Source organism: Salvelinus fontinalis, unplaced genomic scaffold (genome assembly GCF_029448725.1).
Source record: "Salvelinus fontinalis isolate EN_2023a unplaced genomic scaffold, ASM2944872v1 scaffold_1271, whole genome shotgun sequence".
NCBI lineage: Eukaryota > Metazoa > Chordata > Actinopteri > Salmoniformes > Salmonidae > Salvelinus > Salvelinus fontinalis.
The window spans coordinates 15,001-33,296 of record NW_026601480.1 but is presented as its reverse complement, the minus strand read 5'-3'; the positions used below and the strand labels follow the sequence as shown (position 1 = coordinate 33,296).

Here is an 18,296-nt window from a genome sequence, read left to right as displayed (position 1 = left end):
AGATCTCATGGGTTAGGTCGCCTCAAGCTCTGTCTCTTATCCCCTTCTGCATCCATTTTCTTTCTCTCCCTCCCTCCCTCCCTCCCTCCCTCCCTCCCTCCCTCCCTCCCTCTCTCTCTCCTGTTCTGAGCAGAAGGTCGTATATCGAGACTGCCTGCTGTTTTCTTCTCTCAGAGAAATGATCGGCTTCACAATGGCTGGTTCCAGATCAGTGGTTATGAAGCCAGTAGTGTTGAGACCTGGACAGGTCTGAGTTATCAGCTGGTTCCAGATCAGTGGTTATGAAGCCAGTAGTGTTGAAACCTGGACAGGTCTGAGTTATCAGCTGGTTCCAGATCAGTGGTTAGGAAGCCAGTAGTGTTGACACCTGGACAGGTCTGAGTTATCAGCTGGTTCCAGATCAGTGGTTATGAAGCCAGTAGTGTTGAGACCTGGACAGGTCTGAGTTATCAGCTGGTTCCAGATCAGTGGTTAGGAAGCCAGTAGTGTTGACACCTGGACAGGTCTGAGTTATCAGCTGGTTCCAGATCAGTGGTTATGAAGCCAGTAGTGTTGAGACCTGGACAGGTCTGAGTTATCAGCTGGTTCCAGACCAGTGGTTATGAAGCCAGTAGTGTTGAGACCTGGACAGGTCTGAGTTATCAGCTGGTTCCAGATCAGTGGTTATGAAGCCAGTAGTGTTGAGACCTGGACAGGTCTGAGTTATCAGCTGGTTCCAGATCAGTGGTTATGAAGCCAGTAGTGTTGAGACCTGGACAGGTCTGAGTTATCAGCTGGTTCCAGATCAGTGGTTATGAAGCCAGTAGTGTTGAGACCTGGACAGGTCTGAGTTGTCAGCTGGTTCCAGATCAGTGGTTAGGAAGCCAGTAGTGTTGAAACCTGGACAGGTCTGAGTTATCAGCTGGTTCCAGATCAGTGGTTATGAAGCCAGTAGTGTTGAAACCTGGACAGGTCTGAGTTATCAGCTGGTTCCAGATCAGTGGTTATGAAGCCAGTAGTGTTGAAACCTGGACAGGTCTGAGTTATCAGCTGGTTCCAGATCAGTGGTTATGAAGCCAGTAGTGTTGAGACCTGGACAGGTCTGAGTTATCAGCTGGTTTCAGATCAGTGGTTATGAAGCCAGTAGTGTTGAGACCTGGACAGGTCTGAGTTATCAGCTGGTTCCAGATCAGTGGTTATGAAGCCAGTTGTGTTGAAACCAGGACATCCTTGATTTAGCTGTCCAAACCCAACGCACAAATCATCCCAAGCCAGAGCGTTAAAAACACTCCTGCCTGAGGTAACTCAGGTCTCCCGAGTGGCGCAGCGGTCTAAGGCACTGAATCTCAGTGCAAGAGGCATCACTACAGTCCCTGGTTCAAATCCAAACTGAATCACATCTGGCCATGACTGGGAGTCCCATAAGGCAGTGCACAGTTGGCTCAGTGTTGTCTGGGGTAGACTGTCATTGTAAATAAGAATTTGTTCTTAACTGACTTGCCCCCCAAAAATGTACTTCCCACTATGGGTCTAGATAGGCTATTCCTAACCTGCTTTCTGTGTCAAGCAGAAGTTGTGTCTGATAACAGATCTAGGATCAGATTACACAACCAAATCCAGACCTTTGACCACTAATAGTTAAGATGTCAAACTGATTTTAGATCTGGTCTTAGAGTCGATTTCCTCACACTTCACAATGCATTGCATTTTAACATATAGATCCCATCTCAAAGGGTATTATTTATGATGTATACATTGGCAGTAGCTGGAGTAAATACGAGATCAACTGTGATGTACTATACAGTGCCTTGCAAAAGTATTCATCCCCCTTGGTGTTTTTCTATATATTTTTTTGCATTACAACCTGTAATTGAAATGGATTTTTATTTGGATTTTATGTAATGGACATATAAACACGTTTGGTGTTTGCCAAAAGGCATGTGGGAGACTCCCCAAACATATGGAAGAAGGTACTCTGGTCAGATGAGACTAAAATTGATATTTTTGGGCATCAAGGAAAATGTCTTGCGCAAACCCAACACCTCTCATCACCCCGAGAACACTATCCCCACAGTGAAGCATGGTGGTGGCAGCATCATGTTTTTCATCGGCAGGGACCGGGACTAGTCAGGATTGAAGGAATGATGGAATGATAGATGGAATGATGGATGGTGCTAAATACAGGGAAATTCTTGAGGGAAACCTGTTTCAGTCTTCCAGAGATTTGAGACTGGGACAGAGGTTCACCTTCCAGCTAAAGCACCTCTTGGGTGGTTTAAGGGGAAACATTTAAGTGGCCTAGTCAAAGCCCAGACCTCAATCCAATTGAGAATCTGTGGTATGACTTAAAGATTACTGTACACCAGCAGAACCCATCAGACTTGAAGGAGCTGGAGCAGTTTTTCCTTGAAGAATGGGCAGAAATCCCAGTGGCTAGATGTGCCAAGCCTATAGAGACATACCCCAAGAGACTTGCAGCTGTAATTGCTGCAAAAGGTGGCTCTACAAAGTTTTCTGTTTTTTGTCTTATTTCTTGTTTGTTTCACAATAAAAAATATTTTGCTTCTTCAAAGTGGTAGGCATGTTGTGTAAATCAAATGATACAACCCCCCCAAAAAAATCCATTTTTATTCCAGGTTGTAAGGCAACAAAATTGGAAAAATTCCAAGGGGGGTGAATACTTTCGCAAGCCACTGTACTTAATCCACGGAGCACCACTGAGTACTAATAAAACCATCACCAATTGTTTTTGCCAGCGACTCTCCGAACAATACAATAATATCCAGTATGTAGTGAGGCGTAAAATGCTAACAGAGAGACAGTAGTTATATGTCTAGAGCCTAGTTGTTCCTGCTCAAGTCATAGGGTCAAGATTAAAATTTTCTCTAACGAGAAAACACTAGGGCTGAGAGTGCTTTCTGACCACATGCGCTGACAGGGAAAACGCCTGGGCCTTTAAAAGCCTCTCAAAGCATCCATGCTTTCCGATAGGCCAGCATTAGCTGATTGTTAGGCCTGTAATAGCCTTGTTCTCCCTGTGGAAGAGAAGAATGGTCTGGAAGCCAATCCTGATAAATCAAGTTCACTTGAAAGAGCTAGTCAGCTACTATCTGACGGGGTGATCCGCCCGACAAGATGGATGCCACAGACACTGATGCTTTATACAACTCTGTTTCTCTACTTATTCAGAGTTGGGTTTAGAGGTTGTTACTGGCTACTGGCTATCCCATGAAATAGAACTAAGGTGAACTGGTTACGGGTTTCGTGAACTTGTGGCTCGTGTGGGGTTGATGGCCATGAGCAGACGGAAAGAACCTCACAGAGAATGCCAAACTATGTGAGTAGAATACTGATATTATGGCAGAAGTTTGATAGAATACAAAAAGGAGTTGTGCTCTCTCTCCCTCCTTCCCTCCTTTCCTCTTTCCCTACCTCCCTCCTTCCTTCTCTCCCTCTCTTCCACAACTTGCTACAGTAATTGCACATACAGGCTCTTTATACGGACCGTAATGGAGGTTTTACATATTTAACATATATCTTTAAAGAGCTGAGGAGATTTCACAGACTTCACTACTGACTTCTAATCAGAAATAAAAGGGGCAAAGGGAAGAGGGAGAGAGGGAGGAAAGAGAGAGGGGGAAAGAGAGAGGGGGGAGGGAGCAAGAGAGAGAGGGAGCAAGAGAGAGAGGGGGGAAGAGAGAGAGGGGGGAAGAGAGAAATTGGGAGGATGAGAGAGAGGGGGGAAGAGAGAAACGGGGAGGAAGAGAGAAACGGGGAGGAAGAGAGAAATAGGGAGGAAGAGAGAGAGGGGGGGAGAGAGAAATAGGGAGGAAGAGAGAGAGAGGGGGGAAGAGAGAGAGGGGGAAGAGAGAAATAGGGAGGAAGAGAGAGAGAGGGGGAAGAGAGAAATAGGGAGGAAGAGAGAGAGAGGGGGAGGAAGGGGGGTGAAGTGCACAAGAAGATGAGTTCTGTTGTTCCAACTTTCAACTTGAATTCTAGCTTTCTCTGTCTCAGGTCTGTGGCTGATGTAGATGTGGACCCTGACTTGGTGCATATGGAGATGCAGGACACAAGTGGAGGTATGGTGCTGTTCTTTCAGTGTGCATGCATGTCTGGATTATCTGTCAACTCTTTCCTTACCCACTTTCTCACTGACTATACACTATTACAACGTGAGTACACCTACTTCCTCTAGAATCCCCTGAACACACATTGCCACCCTCAACTACCCATCTCTCATTTTCCTCCTCTCCATTCAAGACAAGTCTACTGTCTGTTCCACTCCCACAGGCACCAATAACCTTTCTCTCTCGATCCCTCTCATTCTCCTCCTATTGGCCTGTCCCTCATCTGCCTCTGAACCCTCAGTGTAGACTCAGGTAATGAAGGAGGTGATGGGTTGACCTTCTAGTGAGGTCATGGTGGAGGCAGGGGGAAGTCAGGGGGGAGTCAGAGGGAAGTCAGAGGGAAGTCAGAGGGAAGTCAGAGGGAAGTCAGAGGGGAGTCAGAGGGGAGTCAGAGGGGAGTCAGAGGGGAGTCAGAGGGAAGTCAGAGGGAAGTCAGAGGGGAGTCAGGGGGAGTCAGAGGGGAGTCAGAGGGGAGTCAGAGGGGAGTCAGAGGGAAGTCAGAGGGGAGTCAGAGGGGAGTCAGAGGGAAGTCAGAGGGAAGTCAGAGGGAAGTCAGAGGGAAGTCAGAGGGGAGTCAGAGGGGAGTCAGAGGGGAGTCAGAGGGGAGTCAGAGGGGAGTCAGAGGGAAGTCAGAGGGAAGTCAGGGGGAAGTCAGGGGGAAGTCAGGGGGAAGTCAGAGGGAAGTCAGGGGGGAGTCAGGGGGGAGTCAGGGGGGAGTCAGGGGGGAGTCAGGGGGAACTCAGTGCCCAGGTCCCCAGTCAGAGTGGATTGTCATATCAGCAGCCAGCCAGGTTAGCTCTGCACTACTAGGAGTGTGTAGCGTGGAGGGTGTAGAAGGAGTGTGTGTGTGTGTGTGTGTGTGTGTGTGTGTGTGTGTGTGTGTGTGTGTGTGTGTGTGTGTGTGTGTGTGTGTGTGTGTGTGTGTGTGTGTGTGTGTGTGTGTGTGTGTGTGTGTGTGTGTCTGCATGCCTATGTTAGAATGCATGTGTGTTTGCTTTAAAATGCTGAGCCATGTCTTCCCGCTCGGTACACTTTGACAACCCATCATTCCACAGAGTAGACCAGCAGAATAAAACAGACTGACACTGGAAGACAGGAAAAGAAGGCGAGGAAGGACAAATGAAGGAGAGAACATGTTAATGCCTTGTTTGTTACTCAACACATCTCCCCTGATATGAAGTCACTTAAAACGAATCATCTTCCCCCCCCCAGAAAAGTGAGAAACAACTTCCAAATCCCATAGGTGTGTCTATACTTTCTGATGGGGAACTGAACATGCAGCTTAGAGTCTGGAACCTGTCATCTGGAACAAGCCTGGGCCGTGTTTTTTCAGAGAACCAGAGAGGCTGTCTGTCTGGCCCAGCTGCCCAGGCAGGAGAGCTCTTCTCTGGGCTAGGCAAAGCCACATGGTCCTTCTCTCCCTCCCCCTCCCCCCACCTCTCCATCGCACGGCAGCTCCCACTTCCAGACGGATGGGTTAGAGGGGCCTGGGCGACCAGGCATGCCAGGCCAAGCTGTTCCCCCTGCGCCCCCCTGTCACCCTGGGTCCTGTCAAGGTTAAACGATGGCAGGTACCAGGGGGGACGGATGGTGGCCTGCTGGCCTGGTCACATAATCTACCTGAGCCCTAGAGAGAGGCCTAGGCCAGAACACAAGCCTGGGACTTGCCTAGGGTCTATGCCCAGGGATGGTGAGTGATGAGGGGGTAGATGGGAGGTAGGGATGGAGGGTTGATGGATGAGGCAAGCTCGCTGGGAGGCTGGCAGGGTCTGTGTGTGTCGTTAGGGAGATTGATGCGGGGAGCGGCGAGGCTGCTAATGCAGACACATGGACACACTGTCGTCTAGTCACACATCCAGATACGTACAGCAACACACTGAACAGGTCTACACAAACTCACATAAACAGGTTAACCAGGTTTAACTCTATTAAACATCTCCTCGTACCATCAACCAGTCTTTCACACTATCCACGTAATTCATGTTGGTTACCACGGTAACCATGGCGGTCTTATATGTGGTAATCGATGTCTGTAGGGCCACAACTATTATTTTCCTCATTGTTTACCTTCGTTTTACCGTCCATCTGCACATTTTTCCCAAGTCCTTGTCAGCCATCTAGGCCTCCTTGGGGCGCTGAGGAGTAATTCTGTCTGTAATAAAGCACTTTTGTGGGGGAAAACTCATTCTGATTGGCTGGTCCTGGCTCCCCAGTGGGTGGGCTTATGCCCTTCCAAGGCCCACCCATGGCAACATCGCTAGCTTGTCATCTCCCTGACGACTCTTGCCACTACAGTTGTTGCTGATGCAGATCCTGTGTGTTTAATTCAGTAGTGTTCAGCGTAACCCCACCCCACTCCAAATCTAATGAAACAACCTTACAAATGGGTACATTTAGATTTTTTACATCAACAAATAACCTTCAATTCATTGGATTTTTATGTCTTATCAAAATGAAATGAAACCAAGAAATACATTTACGCAATGAAATATATTTCTGAAAAACATTGTTACATTGTCCCCTACAATAATGTGTGTTCTGGGGGTGGGGCTCTAAAAGCTGCTTAATTCTCTGTCCCCAGGGTACCTGTATGTCACCTGTCTGATCCAGAACTGCTCAGACAAGACCGTAACGGCTCAGTTCCTGGGGAAGATTGACCACAACTCTCTCTCAGTCCAGGAAGACTACATCTTTGTCAAGGTAAAGACACATTTATTATAAAACCCTTTGTAGTTGTGACATGTCTTCACGATTGTTTGGTTATAATGTGTCACAATGGTATAGACTACCTCCGTTGGCAGCTTGCTTGATTTTATACAACCTGTGTTTATCCAGGTTAGTGTTATTGTGATCACATTTATTTTTCAAGAGAGACCTGGTCCAAGACAGCAGCAAGGGGGGACAACATTCCAGACACATTTCATAGACAAACCATAAACAAAATACATACAGAAACTGAGATACAAAAAATCTGAGATAAAATCAACCATATGTACCGCTGCATAAAATCCTAATGACATCCTAATTATTGAAATGTCCCTCTCTAAATCTACACACTTTGGCATTCATATATGAAGGAATGGTTGCTTATGAAATATTAATGAACGCTTGCTTGTAAGATATTAAGATATTAAGGAATGGTTGTTTGTATGGACATTACACGTAATATGATGGAGCTCCCATTGTCAGTAGTGGGCTTAATGGCTATAATAGTAGCTATACTGAAATAGTAGCTATAATAGCAGCTATAATAGTATATATAAAAGCAGCAATAGTAGTATCTATGGTAGCATCTATAATAGTATATATAGTAGTATATACAGTAGTGGCTATAGTAGTATCTATAGTAGTATCTATAATAGTATCTATAGTAGTATCTATAGTAGTAGCTATAGTAGTATCTAAAATAGTAGCTATAATAACAGCTATAATAGTATATATAAAAGCAGCTATAGTAGTATATATGGTAGTATCTATAGTAGTAGCTATAATATTATATATAGTAGTAGCTATAGTAGTATATATAATAGCAGATGTAGTAGTAGCTGTAGTAGTAACTATAGTAGTATCTATAGTAGTATACATAGCAGTATCTATAGTAGTATCTATAATAGTAGATATTGTAGTATCTATAGTAGTATCTATAATAGTAGCTATAGTAGTAGCTATAATAGTAGCTATAATAGTATCTATAGTAGTAGCTATAGTAGTATATATAGCAGTATCTATAGTAGTAGCTATAGTAGTAGCTATAGTAGTATCTATAGTAGTATCTATAGTAGTATCTATAGTAGTATCTATAGTAGTAGCTATAGTAGTATCTATAGTAGTATCTATAGTAGTAGCTATAGTAGTATCTATAATAGTAGCTAGAGTAGTATCTATAGTAGTATCTATAATAGTATCTATAGTAGTATCTATAGTAGTATCTATAATAGTAGCTAGAGTAGTATCTATAGTATTAGCTATAGTAGTAGATATAGTAGTATATATAGCAGTATCTATAGTAGTAGCTATAGTAGTAGCTATAGTAGTATCTATAGTAGTAGCTATACTAGTAGCTATAGTAGTAGCTATAGTAGTATATATAGTAGTAGCTATAGTATTATCTAAAATAGTATCTATAGTAGTATCTATAATAGCAGGTATAGTAGTAGCTAGAGTAGCAGCTATAGTAGTATCTATAATAGCAGCTAATAGTATATATACAATAACAGCTATATTAGTATCTATAGTAGTATATATTGTAGTATCTATAGTAGTATATATAGTAGCAGCAATAGTAGTATACATAATAACAGCTATAGTGGTATCTATAGTAGTATCTATAGTAGTATACATAATAGCAGCTATAGTAGTATCTATAGTAGTATCTATAATAGTATAATATATATATATAATGGTAGCTATAGTAATAGCTGTAATTGTATCTATAATAGTATCTATAGTAGTTGCTATAATAGTAGCTATAGTAGTATCTATAGTAGTAACTACATTAGTAGCTATAAATGTATCTATAGTAGTAGCTATAGTAGTATCTATAGTAGTATCTATAGTATAGTCTATAATAGTATGTATTGTAGTATATATAGTTGTAGCTACAGTAGTATCTATAATGGTATCTATAGTAGTAGCTATAGTTGTAGCTACAGTAGTGTCTATAATAGTAGTAATAATAACTACAGTAGTATCTATAATAGTATATACAGTAGTAGCTATAGTAGTAGCTACAGTAGTAGCTATAGTAGTAGATACACTGTAGTAGCTATACTAGTAGTGTCTATAATAGTATATATTCTAGTAGCTATAGTTGTAGCTACAGTAGTATCTATAATAGTATATATAGTAGTAGCTATAGTTGTAGCTACAGTAGTGTCTATAATATTAGCTACAGTAGTATCTATACTAGCAGCTATAGTAGTAGCTATAGTTGTAGCTACAGTAGTATCTATAATAGTATCTATAGTAGTAGATACACTGTAGTAGCTATAGTTGTAGCTACAGTAGTGTCTATAATAGTATCTATAGTAGTAGCTATAGTTGTAGCTACAGTGGTATCTATAATAGTATCTATTGTAGCAATAATAACTACAGCTACCAGCTTATCCTTTGATAAGAGCAGACACTATGGGGAGAGAGAGAGCTGTGGGTTGGCAGCGCACTACATTGCAGCCTGCCATAAGTTGAGGGACAGTGTCTGATAATGTATGTAATGTGGTTATTTTGACACTTGATTATTGTTGTTACTGTTGTCCCGTTGAAAATGTTGATTCTCATTTCTATTTTTATATTGTAAATATCCAAAATAAGCTTTGGCAATATGTACATTGTTACGTCATGCCAATAAAGCAAATTGAATTGAATTGAGAGAGAGAGAGAGAGAGAGAGAGAGAACATACTATTTTTTTACTAAAATGTTACTCAATCTGAATATCGAGTGTGTGAGAGAAATGGGGAGAGAGAGAGAGAAAGTGGACATAGAGAGAGAGTGGAGGGGACATAGAGAGAGCATTTAAACATCTCATTACGTGTCGAGGCCCATGGAGGGTCAGAATCAACAAAAGAGTGGACTATTATCCCCAGGGATTATCCCTAGAGCATTACTAACTGCTGCTTTGCTGCTGGGAGGGATGAGGGTTAGAGGGACACAGCCATTCCTCAAAGCACACTCACACACACACAGAGACAGACAGATATGCATAGACACATGCAACTGTGTACAGACACACACTAGTGAAATGACAGCTGCTCATGACAGTGGTTAAGTGCCTTCGGAAAGTATTCAGACCCCTTGACTTTTTCATATTTTGTTATGTTACAGCCTTATTCTAAAATGTATCAAGTCGTTTTTTATCCCTCATCAATCTACACACAATACCCATAATGATTAAACATTTTAACGGAAATAGCATATTTACATAAGTATTCAGACCCTTTACTCAGTACTTTGTTGAAGCACCTTTGGCAGCGATTACAGCCTCGAGTCTTCTTGGGTATGACGCTACAAGCTTGTATTTGGGGAGTTTCTCCCATTCTTCTCTGCAGATCCTTTCAAGCTCTGTCAGGTTGGATGGGGAGCGTCACTGCACAGCTATTTTCAGGTCTCTCCAGAGATGTTTGATCGGGTTCAATTCCGTGCTCTGGCTGGGCCACTCAAAGACATGCAGAGACTTGTCCAGAAGCCACTCCTGCATTGTCTTGGCTGTGTGCTTAGTCTCCCAGTCCCTGCCGCTGACAACATCCCCACAGCATGATGCTGTCACCACCATGCTTCACCGTAGGGATGGTGCCAGGTTTCCTCCAGACGTGACGCTTGGCATTCAGGACTAAGGGTTCAATCTTGGATTCATCAGACCAGAGAATCTTGTTTGTCATGGTCTGAGAGTCTTTAGGTGCCTTTTAGCAAACTCCAAGCAGGCTGTCATGTGCCTTTTACTCAGGAGTGGCTTCCGTCTGACCACTGTACCATAAAGACCTGATTTGGTGGAGTGCTGCAGAGATGGTCATCCTTCTGGAATGTTCTCCCATCTCCACAGAGGACATCTGGAGCTCTATCAGAGTGACCATCGGGTTTATGGACCTCTCCCTGACCAAGGCCCTTCTCTCCCGATTGCTCAGATTGGCCGGGCGGCCAGCTCTAGGAAGAGTCTTGGTGGTTCCGAACTCTCCCATTTAAGAATTATGGAGGCCACTGGTACCCCTCCCCAGATCTGTGTCTCCACACAATCCTGTCTCTGAGCTCTACGGACAATTCCTTTGACCCTCATGGCTTGGCCTTTGCTCTGACATGCACTGTCAACTATTGGACCTTATATAGACAGGTGTGTGCCTTTCCAAATCATGTCCAATCAATTGAGTTTACCACAGGAGGACTCCAATCAAGTTGTAGAAACATCACAAGAATAATCAATTGAAACAGGATGCACCTGATGTCAGGTGTGCTCCCTCTCCGGCCTCTAGGTCACCAGGCTGCTCGTTATGACGCACACCTGTCACCATCGTTACGCACCTGCGTGTCATCAGACTCACCTGGACTCCATCACTTCCCTGATTAGTTCCCTATATGCCACTCCTGGTTCCTTCCCCAGGTGTTATTGTTTCTGTTTCATGTCTGTGTGCCGTTAGTGTTTCTTTATTAAAACCCTACCTCCCTGAACTTGCTTCCCGACTCTCAGCACATCGTTACACCTGAGCTCAACTCGAGTCTCATAGCAAAGGGGCTGAATACTTATGTAAATAAGGTATTTCTGTTTTTTATTTTCAATAAATTTGCAAAAATGTCTAAAAACCTGATTTGACTTTGTCAGTATGGGGTATTGTGTGCAGATTGATGAGGGAAAAAGTAATTTAATCAATTTTAGAACAAGACTGTAACGTAACAAAATGTTGAAAAGGTCAAGGGTGTCCTGGGTGCGGTATATCAGATATTGAGCTGTATGGAAATACAGACTGACAAACTGAGAGACGGACCCAAGTCATCCAAACTCACCACACACAGAAAAACATCTGTTTATCTTCCACATGACTGGCCTGAACGAGCTGGTCTTCAGCTTAGCTCAGCAGGCAGGGTTAGTATTTTGAGCATCTTGCATTTACTTTCCCCCAGTGAGATCACGGGCCGTATTCACAAACTGTCTCAAAGTAAACGTGTAGAATCTGGTCCCCCCCTGTCTTATTCAATATAATCTAAAATGAAAAACTGATCCTAGATCAGCACTTACCACAAACAGCCAAGCAGACTCTATTGAGCTGACACCACTGATCTATCACAGTGCTAACTAACGTTCACACTACCCCCATACTGTCAAATATTATGATGTCAGATGGGCTTTTTTTTTTAGCAGGTCAGCACTTGTCCTCTCTGATTGTCTGATCCCAGCTCAGCATGCCACAGCATGACGTCATCATTACCAAACAGCATTCTTTTGGGATTTGCATGCCCTTTCTGTCTCTCTCTGTCTCTCTCTCTCTGTCTCTCTCTCTCTCTCTCTCTCTCTCTCTCTCTCTCTCTCTCTCTCTCTCTCTCTCTCTCTCTCTCTCTCTCTCTCTCTCTCGCTCTCTCTCTCTCTCTCGCTCTCTCTCTCTCTCTCTCTCTCTCTCTTGCTCCCTCTCTCTCTCTCTATCTTTCTCTCTCTCACTCTCTATCGCTCCCTCTCTCTCTTTCCCTCCCACCTTCTCTCACTTTTGCTCCCTCTCTCCACCTTTCTCTCTCTCTCTCTCTCTCTCTCTCCCTCCTTCCCTCTATTTTTCTCTCTTTGTCTCTGCTGAGGCTGAGAATAACAGATGGTGAACTCCACAGTGTGTGCACCTTCTGTTTACCTGTGGTGGTTAGGTTGCTGGTGTGCACCTGTTCTCTCACATTGTCTCTCTCTCTCTCTCTCTCTCTGTCTCTCTCTTTCTCTCTGTCCTCTCTCTCTCCTCTCTCTCTCTCTCTCTCTCTCTCTCTCTCTCTCTCTCTCTCTCTCTCTGTCTCTCTCTCTCTCTGTCTCTCTCTCTCTGTCTCTGTCTCTCTCTCTCTTTCTTCTTTCTCCTATCGCTCATGCTCTCTGGTTTTCAGTTTCGTAAGTGAGAAGTAGAGTAGATCAGTCATAAGGAACATGGTATGTGTGGTGTTGTGGTATGTGTGGTGTGGTGTGGTATGTGTGGTGTGGTGTGGTATGTGTGGTGTGGTGTGGTATGTGTGGTATGTGTGGTGTGGTGTGGTATGTGTGGTGTGGTATGTGTGGTGTGGTGTGGTATGTGTGGTATGTGTGGTGTGGTGTGGTATGTGTGGTGTGGTGTGGTATGTGTGGTGTGGTATGTGTGGTTTGGTGTGGTATGCGTGGTGTGGTGTGGTATGTGCGGTGTGGTGTGAGAGACATGGAGTTAGTCCTTGACATGGTGTGTTTCTCTCTCCCTCTCTGTCTGTTACCTAGGTGACCACAGGAAACCGCACCAAGCACTACGTCTCATACCGACGGAACGAGTTTGTCCAGATGAGTTTCCCTAAATACGCCCTACCAAAGGTACAGTACATGAAATGGAACTGACCACAGGCCTACACAATACAAGTGAAGTATTTCCAATACCATGTTATACTTAACATACACGTACGTCATTGTAGTGAGGAAGTCACAGACTGAGGGGCATAATGTGTTGCTCTTCAAAGCAGATGGGAACCTTTGTCGTCAGTGTTTGTGGCTCAGGGGACTGTTTTAGCGTGTCGCTGGCTGAGTGTTATTGAACAGCATTGATCGCAGAGCAAACCAGGGGACCAGCCTCATCTGCTTTCTGCCTCACTAGAGAGAAAAAGAAACATTACACGACAGTCAATGTCATTTGCACTAACATAGACATACAAGACACCACACTCCAGGGAGAGTGTATGGAAAGGTGTAGACCACACACACACACACACACACACACACACACACACACACACACACACACACACACACACACACACACACACACACACACACACACACACACACACACACACACACACACACACACACACACACACACACACACACACACACACACTCCAGGGAGGGTGTATGGAAAAGTGTAGACCACACACATGCACACACACACACACGCACACACACTCACTCACACTCCAGGGAGGGTGTATGGAAAAGTGTAGACCACACACACAAACACACACACACACACACGCACACACACCCACTCACACACACTCCAGGGAGGGTGTATGGAAAAGTGTAGACCACACACACACACACACACACACTCCAGGGATGGTGTATGGAATTACTTGGATTCTACCCCGTACCACTTTGCGGGTGTTGTATTTGATTAGTCACTGAATGGTTGAAACAGAGGAGGTTGAGTATTATCTTGAGGGGATGAGAAAGAGAATCCTCCTGAAGTTATGGATTAACAGCCTCTGTCTTGTTTGTTAGTCTGAAGAGCTGCTAGACTGTGACATCAAAAGCCATAATTGTCCCTTTGTCTTCCAGTCGCTCTTTCTTTCTTACTTTTTTTCTTTCTTTTATTAATTCTCTAATCTCTTCTCTCTCTCCATTTCTCTTTACTGTTCCCATTCCCTTTCCTCCTCCTCCATCTATCCATCTCAATATTTCTCTCACTTCCTCTCTCTGTCTTTCTCTCTCTTCAATCTATTCCCTCCTATTTTGTCTTTTCATCCGTCTCTACCCGTTAGCCTCTATGAATGTGTCTTAAAGTCTGTCTCCATGGGAGTGAATGGAAGGATACTGTCTGCTGTCTCTCTTCCTTTAGAAAGTCTGCTACTCTATACTCTCGGGTTCAAGACAAAGCCACGCAGTGACAGCTGCACCAGAGTCTCATTCTCCCACACTAACATCAGCCGGGTTTATCCATTCAGCTATGCTAAGCTACACTTTGTTGTCACAAATGTTATGCCCGTGCGGAAGTTAAATGAATTGTCGACAGTGTTCTCCCCCAGCCTTGCATACAAAGATGTTTTCAGTAAAACTCTTTATTAATTCTTTAAATATGCTTTTATGTCCTCCAGCGGATAAATCATAGAAATAAATGAATATGAATAAATATCTCTAAGGGAAAACATCTTTGAAACATTTATGTGACAATGAGAAAGCCACTTTTTAAGATTTAGTTGTGAAACACCTTCATGCAAAATTAGACTCTCAGGGACCTTTGAATATCAGGTCAGGCAGTTACATCCGGCGGCCTGGGTTCAGGGGCCAGGCACTCTAATATTTTACCCAGGGAGAGGCCCTCATCTGTGGGGGATGGCGCTTCCTTTGCCCCTGACATTGATGGATGGAGGATCTTCGATCCAGAGTGTGGTTATCATGGTAGGATACGGGGGACTGTGACTAGTAGCAGACTGGACAGACAGACAAACACAGAAAGAGAAAGAGAAAGAGAGAGAGAGAGAGAGAGAGAGAGAGAGAGAGAGAGAGAGAGAGAGAGAGAGAGAGAGAGAGAGAGAGAGAGGAGAGCGAAGAGAGAGAGAGAGAGAGAGAGAGAGAGAGAGAGAGAGAGAGAGAGAGAGAGAGAGAGAGAGAGAGAGAGAGAGAGAGAGAGAGAGAGAGAGAGAGAGAGAGAGAGAGAGAGATGAGAGAGAGAGCGAGAGAGAGGAGAGAGAGAGAGAGAGAGAGAGAGAGAGAGAGAGAGAGAGAGAGAGGACCCCATCATCCCACCATCTTTATCTCGACCACACACAGAGACAGATCCTACACTATATCCCACATCTGATACTACATTCTCTATTCAGTTATATGTTTAGTCATCACGGACCATAATGCACTACTTTGTTCTACTTTGAACCAGAAAGAGTTCTCCTCTCGAAGCCGTAACTCAACCTAAAACTGTCTCAACACGAAGTGTTCTCTCAACACTGGGAGAAGTATTTTTATTTTTAAAGTCAAGATGAGATCATTTGCAGGCTTTTGACTTTTCGTATTGCATATAGACATCTGCTGTGTTCTCCGCTTCCCTTTATGTGAATAATGCTGGCTACTCCGACAAAGGACATCATACAGAGAACATAGCACAGTAGGTTTTTTCAACCTGATCCTTTGTTTTGGTGTCTTTGCGTGCCTGAACACATATACAGGCCTATTTCAGCTGTCTAAGTCCCTAAGGATAATGCCTTGTGTACTAGTTGGCAGCACAGTCAAACACATGTTGTTTGGCCACAGAAAGAGCTGGTTCATAAACGACCACAGCTTACCTCTGTCAGAGCTGCTAGGAGTACTGGGTGGAGGAGTCAAGCGCAGAGAGCAGGGTTTCAAGAAAGTGGATTTATTTCTCCAGTTGACAGGGAAAACGATCATGCCCTAAACACACGGGCGCATGAAAAACGAGTCCAAAAACACCGGACTAAACTGTCCGGAGAAAATAATAAAATCCACATAACAATCCAACACCAAATAACAGATAAACAAGCCCGCACAAAAGCCAGCGGGCTACCTGCCCTTAAATAGCCTACCCCCCAAACTAAACTCAAAACAGGTGCACCCAATCAGCCCAAACTAACAGAAACAAAAGAAAAAGAATCGATGGCAGCTAGTAGGCCGGTGACGACGACCACCGAGCGCCGCCCGAACAGGAAAAGGCACCATCTTCGGCGGGATTCGTGACAACCTCCAAAGCAATTAACAGGATGCGTACTATTGTCTACAGTCGTGGCCAAAAGTTTTGAGAATGACACAAATATTCATTTTCACAAAGTCTGCTGCCTCAGTTTGAAAGATGGCAAATTGCCGGGAAAACGACAATTTGCATATACTCCAGAATGTTATGAAGAGTGATCAGATGAATTGCAATTAATTGCAAAGTCCCTCTTTGCCATGCAAATGAACTGAATTCCCCCCCCAAAAAAATTCACTGCATTTCAGCCCTGCCACAAAAGGACCAGCTGACATCATGTCAGTTATTCTCTCGTTAACACAGGTGTGAGTGTTGACAAGGACAAGACTGGAGATCACTCTGTCATGCTGATTGAGTTCGAATAACAGAAAGGAAGCTTCAAAAGGAGGGTGGTGCTTGGAATCATTGTTCTTCCTCTGTCAACCAAGGTTACCTGCAAGGAAACACATGCCGTCATCATTGCTTTGCACAAAAAGGGATTCACAGGCAAGGATATTGCTGCCAGTAAGATTGCACCTAAATCAACCATTTATCGGATCATCAAGAACTTCAAGGAGAGCGGTTCAATTGTTGTGAAGAAGGCTTCAGGGCGCCCAAGAATGTCCAGCAAGTGCCAGGAAAGTTGATTCAGCTGCGGGATCGGGGCACCACCAGTACAGAGCTTGGTCAGGAATGGCAGCAGGCAGGTGTGAGTGCATCTACACGCATAGTGAGGTGAAGACTTTTGGAGGATGGCCTGGTGTCAAGAAGGGCAACAAAGAAGCAACTTCTCTTCAGGAAAAACATCAGGGACAGACTGATATTCTGCAAAAGGTACAGGGATTGGACTGCTGAGAACTGGGGTAAAGTAATTTTCTCTGATGAAACCCCTTTCCGATTGTTTGGGACATCCGGAAAAAAGCTTGTCCGGAGAAGACAAGGTGAGCACTACCATCAGTCCTGTGTCATGCCAACAGTAAAGCATCCCGAGACCATTCATGTGTGGGGTTGCTTCTCAGCCAAGGGAGTAGGCTTACTCACAATTTTGCCTAAGAACACAGCCATGAATAAAGAATGGTACCAACACATCCTCTGAGAGCAACTTCTCCCAACCATCCAGGAACAGTTTGGTGACGAACAATGCCTTTTCCAGAATGATGGAGCACCTTGCCATAAGGAAAAAGTGATAACTAAGTGAATCGGGGAACAAAACATTGATATTTTGGGTCCATGGCCAGGAAACTCCCCAGACCTTAATCCCATTGAGAACTTGTGGTCAATCCTCAAGAGGCGGGTGGACAAACAAAAACCTACAAATTCTGACAAACTCCAAGCATTGATTATGCAAGAATGGGATGCCATCAGTCAGGATGTGGCTCAGAAGTTAATTGACAGCATGCCAGGGTGGATTGCAGAGGTCTTGAAAAAGAAGGGTCAACACTGCAAATATTCACTCTCTGCATCAACTTTATGTCATTGTCAATAAAAGCCTTTGACACTTTTGAAATGCTTGTAATTATACTTCAGTATTCCATAGTTACATCTGACAAAAATATCTAAAGACACTGAAGCAGCAAACTTTGTGAAAATGAATATGTGTCATTCTCAAAACTTTTGGACACGACTGTATGTATAGAGTACACATTGTATGGAGTGGTGTGTGTGTGTGCGTGTGCATGCGTACGCGTGTGTGTGTGTGCTTATGAGGTCGTGTGTGTTTGAGCTGCTCGTCCATAGCATATCTACATGACTCCACTCTCTCCCTCTCTGTCTGGTTCCTATATATCTACGTAACTCCACTCTCTCCCTCTCTGTCTGGTTCCTATATATCTACGTAACTCCACTCTCTCCCTCTCTGTCTGGTTCCTATATATCTACGTAACTCCACTCTCTCCCTCTCTGTCTGGTTCCTATATATCTACGTAACTCCTCTCTCTCCCTCTCTGTCTGGTTCCTATATATCTACGTAACTCCACTCTCTCCCTCTCTGTCTGGTTCCTATATATCTACGAAACTCCACTCTCTCCCTCTCTGTCTGGTTCCTATATATCTACGTAACTCCATACAGGATTATTCACTAGCATCAGAGCAGTGTAACACAGGTGG

The 18,296-nt window shown here is 44.1% G+C and overlaps 1 protein-coding gene across 1 annotated transcript in view; it reads left to right on the top strand.

Annotated features, from left to right (window-relative positions):
* LOC129848899 (VPS10 domain-containing receptor SorCS2-like) overlaps positions 1-18,296 on the top strand; it is a gene marked incomplete at its 5' end in the record, with an annotated part of 32,959 nt that overhangs the window by 2,579 nt on the left and 12,084 nt on the right. The window contains 3 exons of the mRNA XM_055916003.1: positions 3,994-4,058; positions 6,688-6,806; positions 13,022-13,111. Of these exons, the coding sequence (XP_055771978.1) occupies positions 3,994-4,058; positions 6,688-6,806; positions 13,022-13,111 (274 nt within the window). The remainder of the gene's footprint in view (positions 1-3,993; positions 4,059-6,687; positions 6,807-13,021; positions 13,112-18,296) is intronic.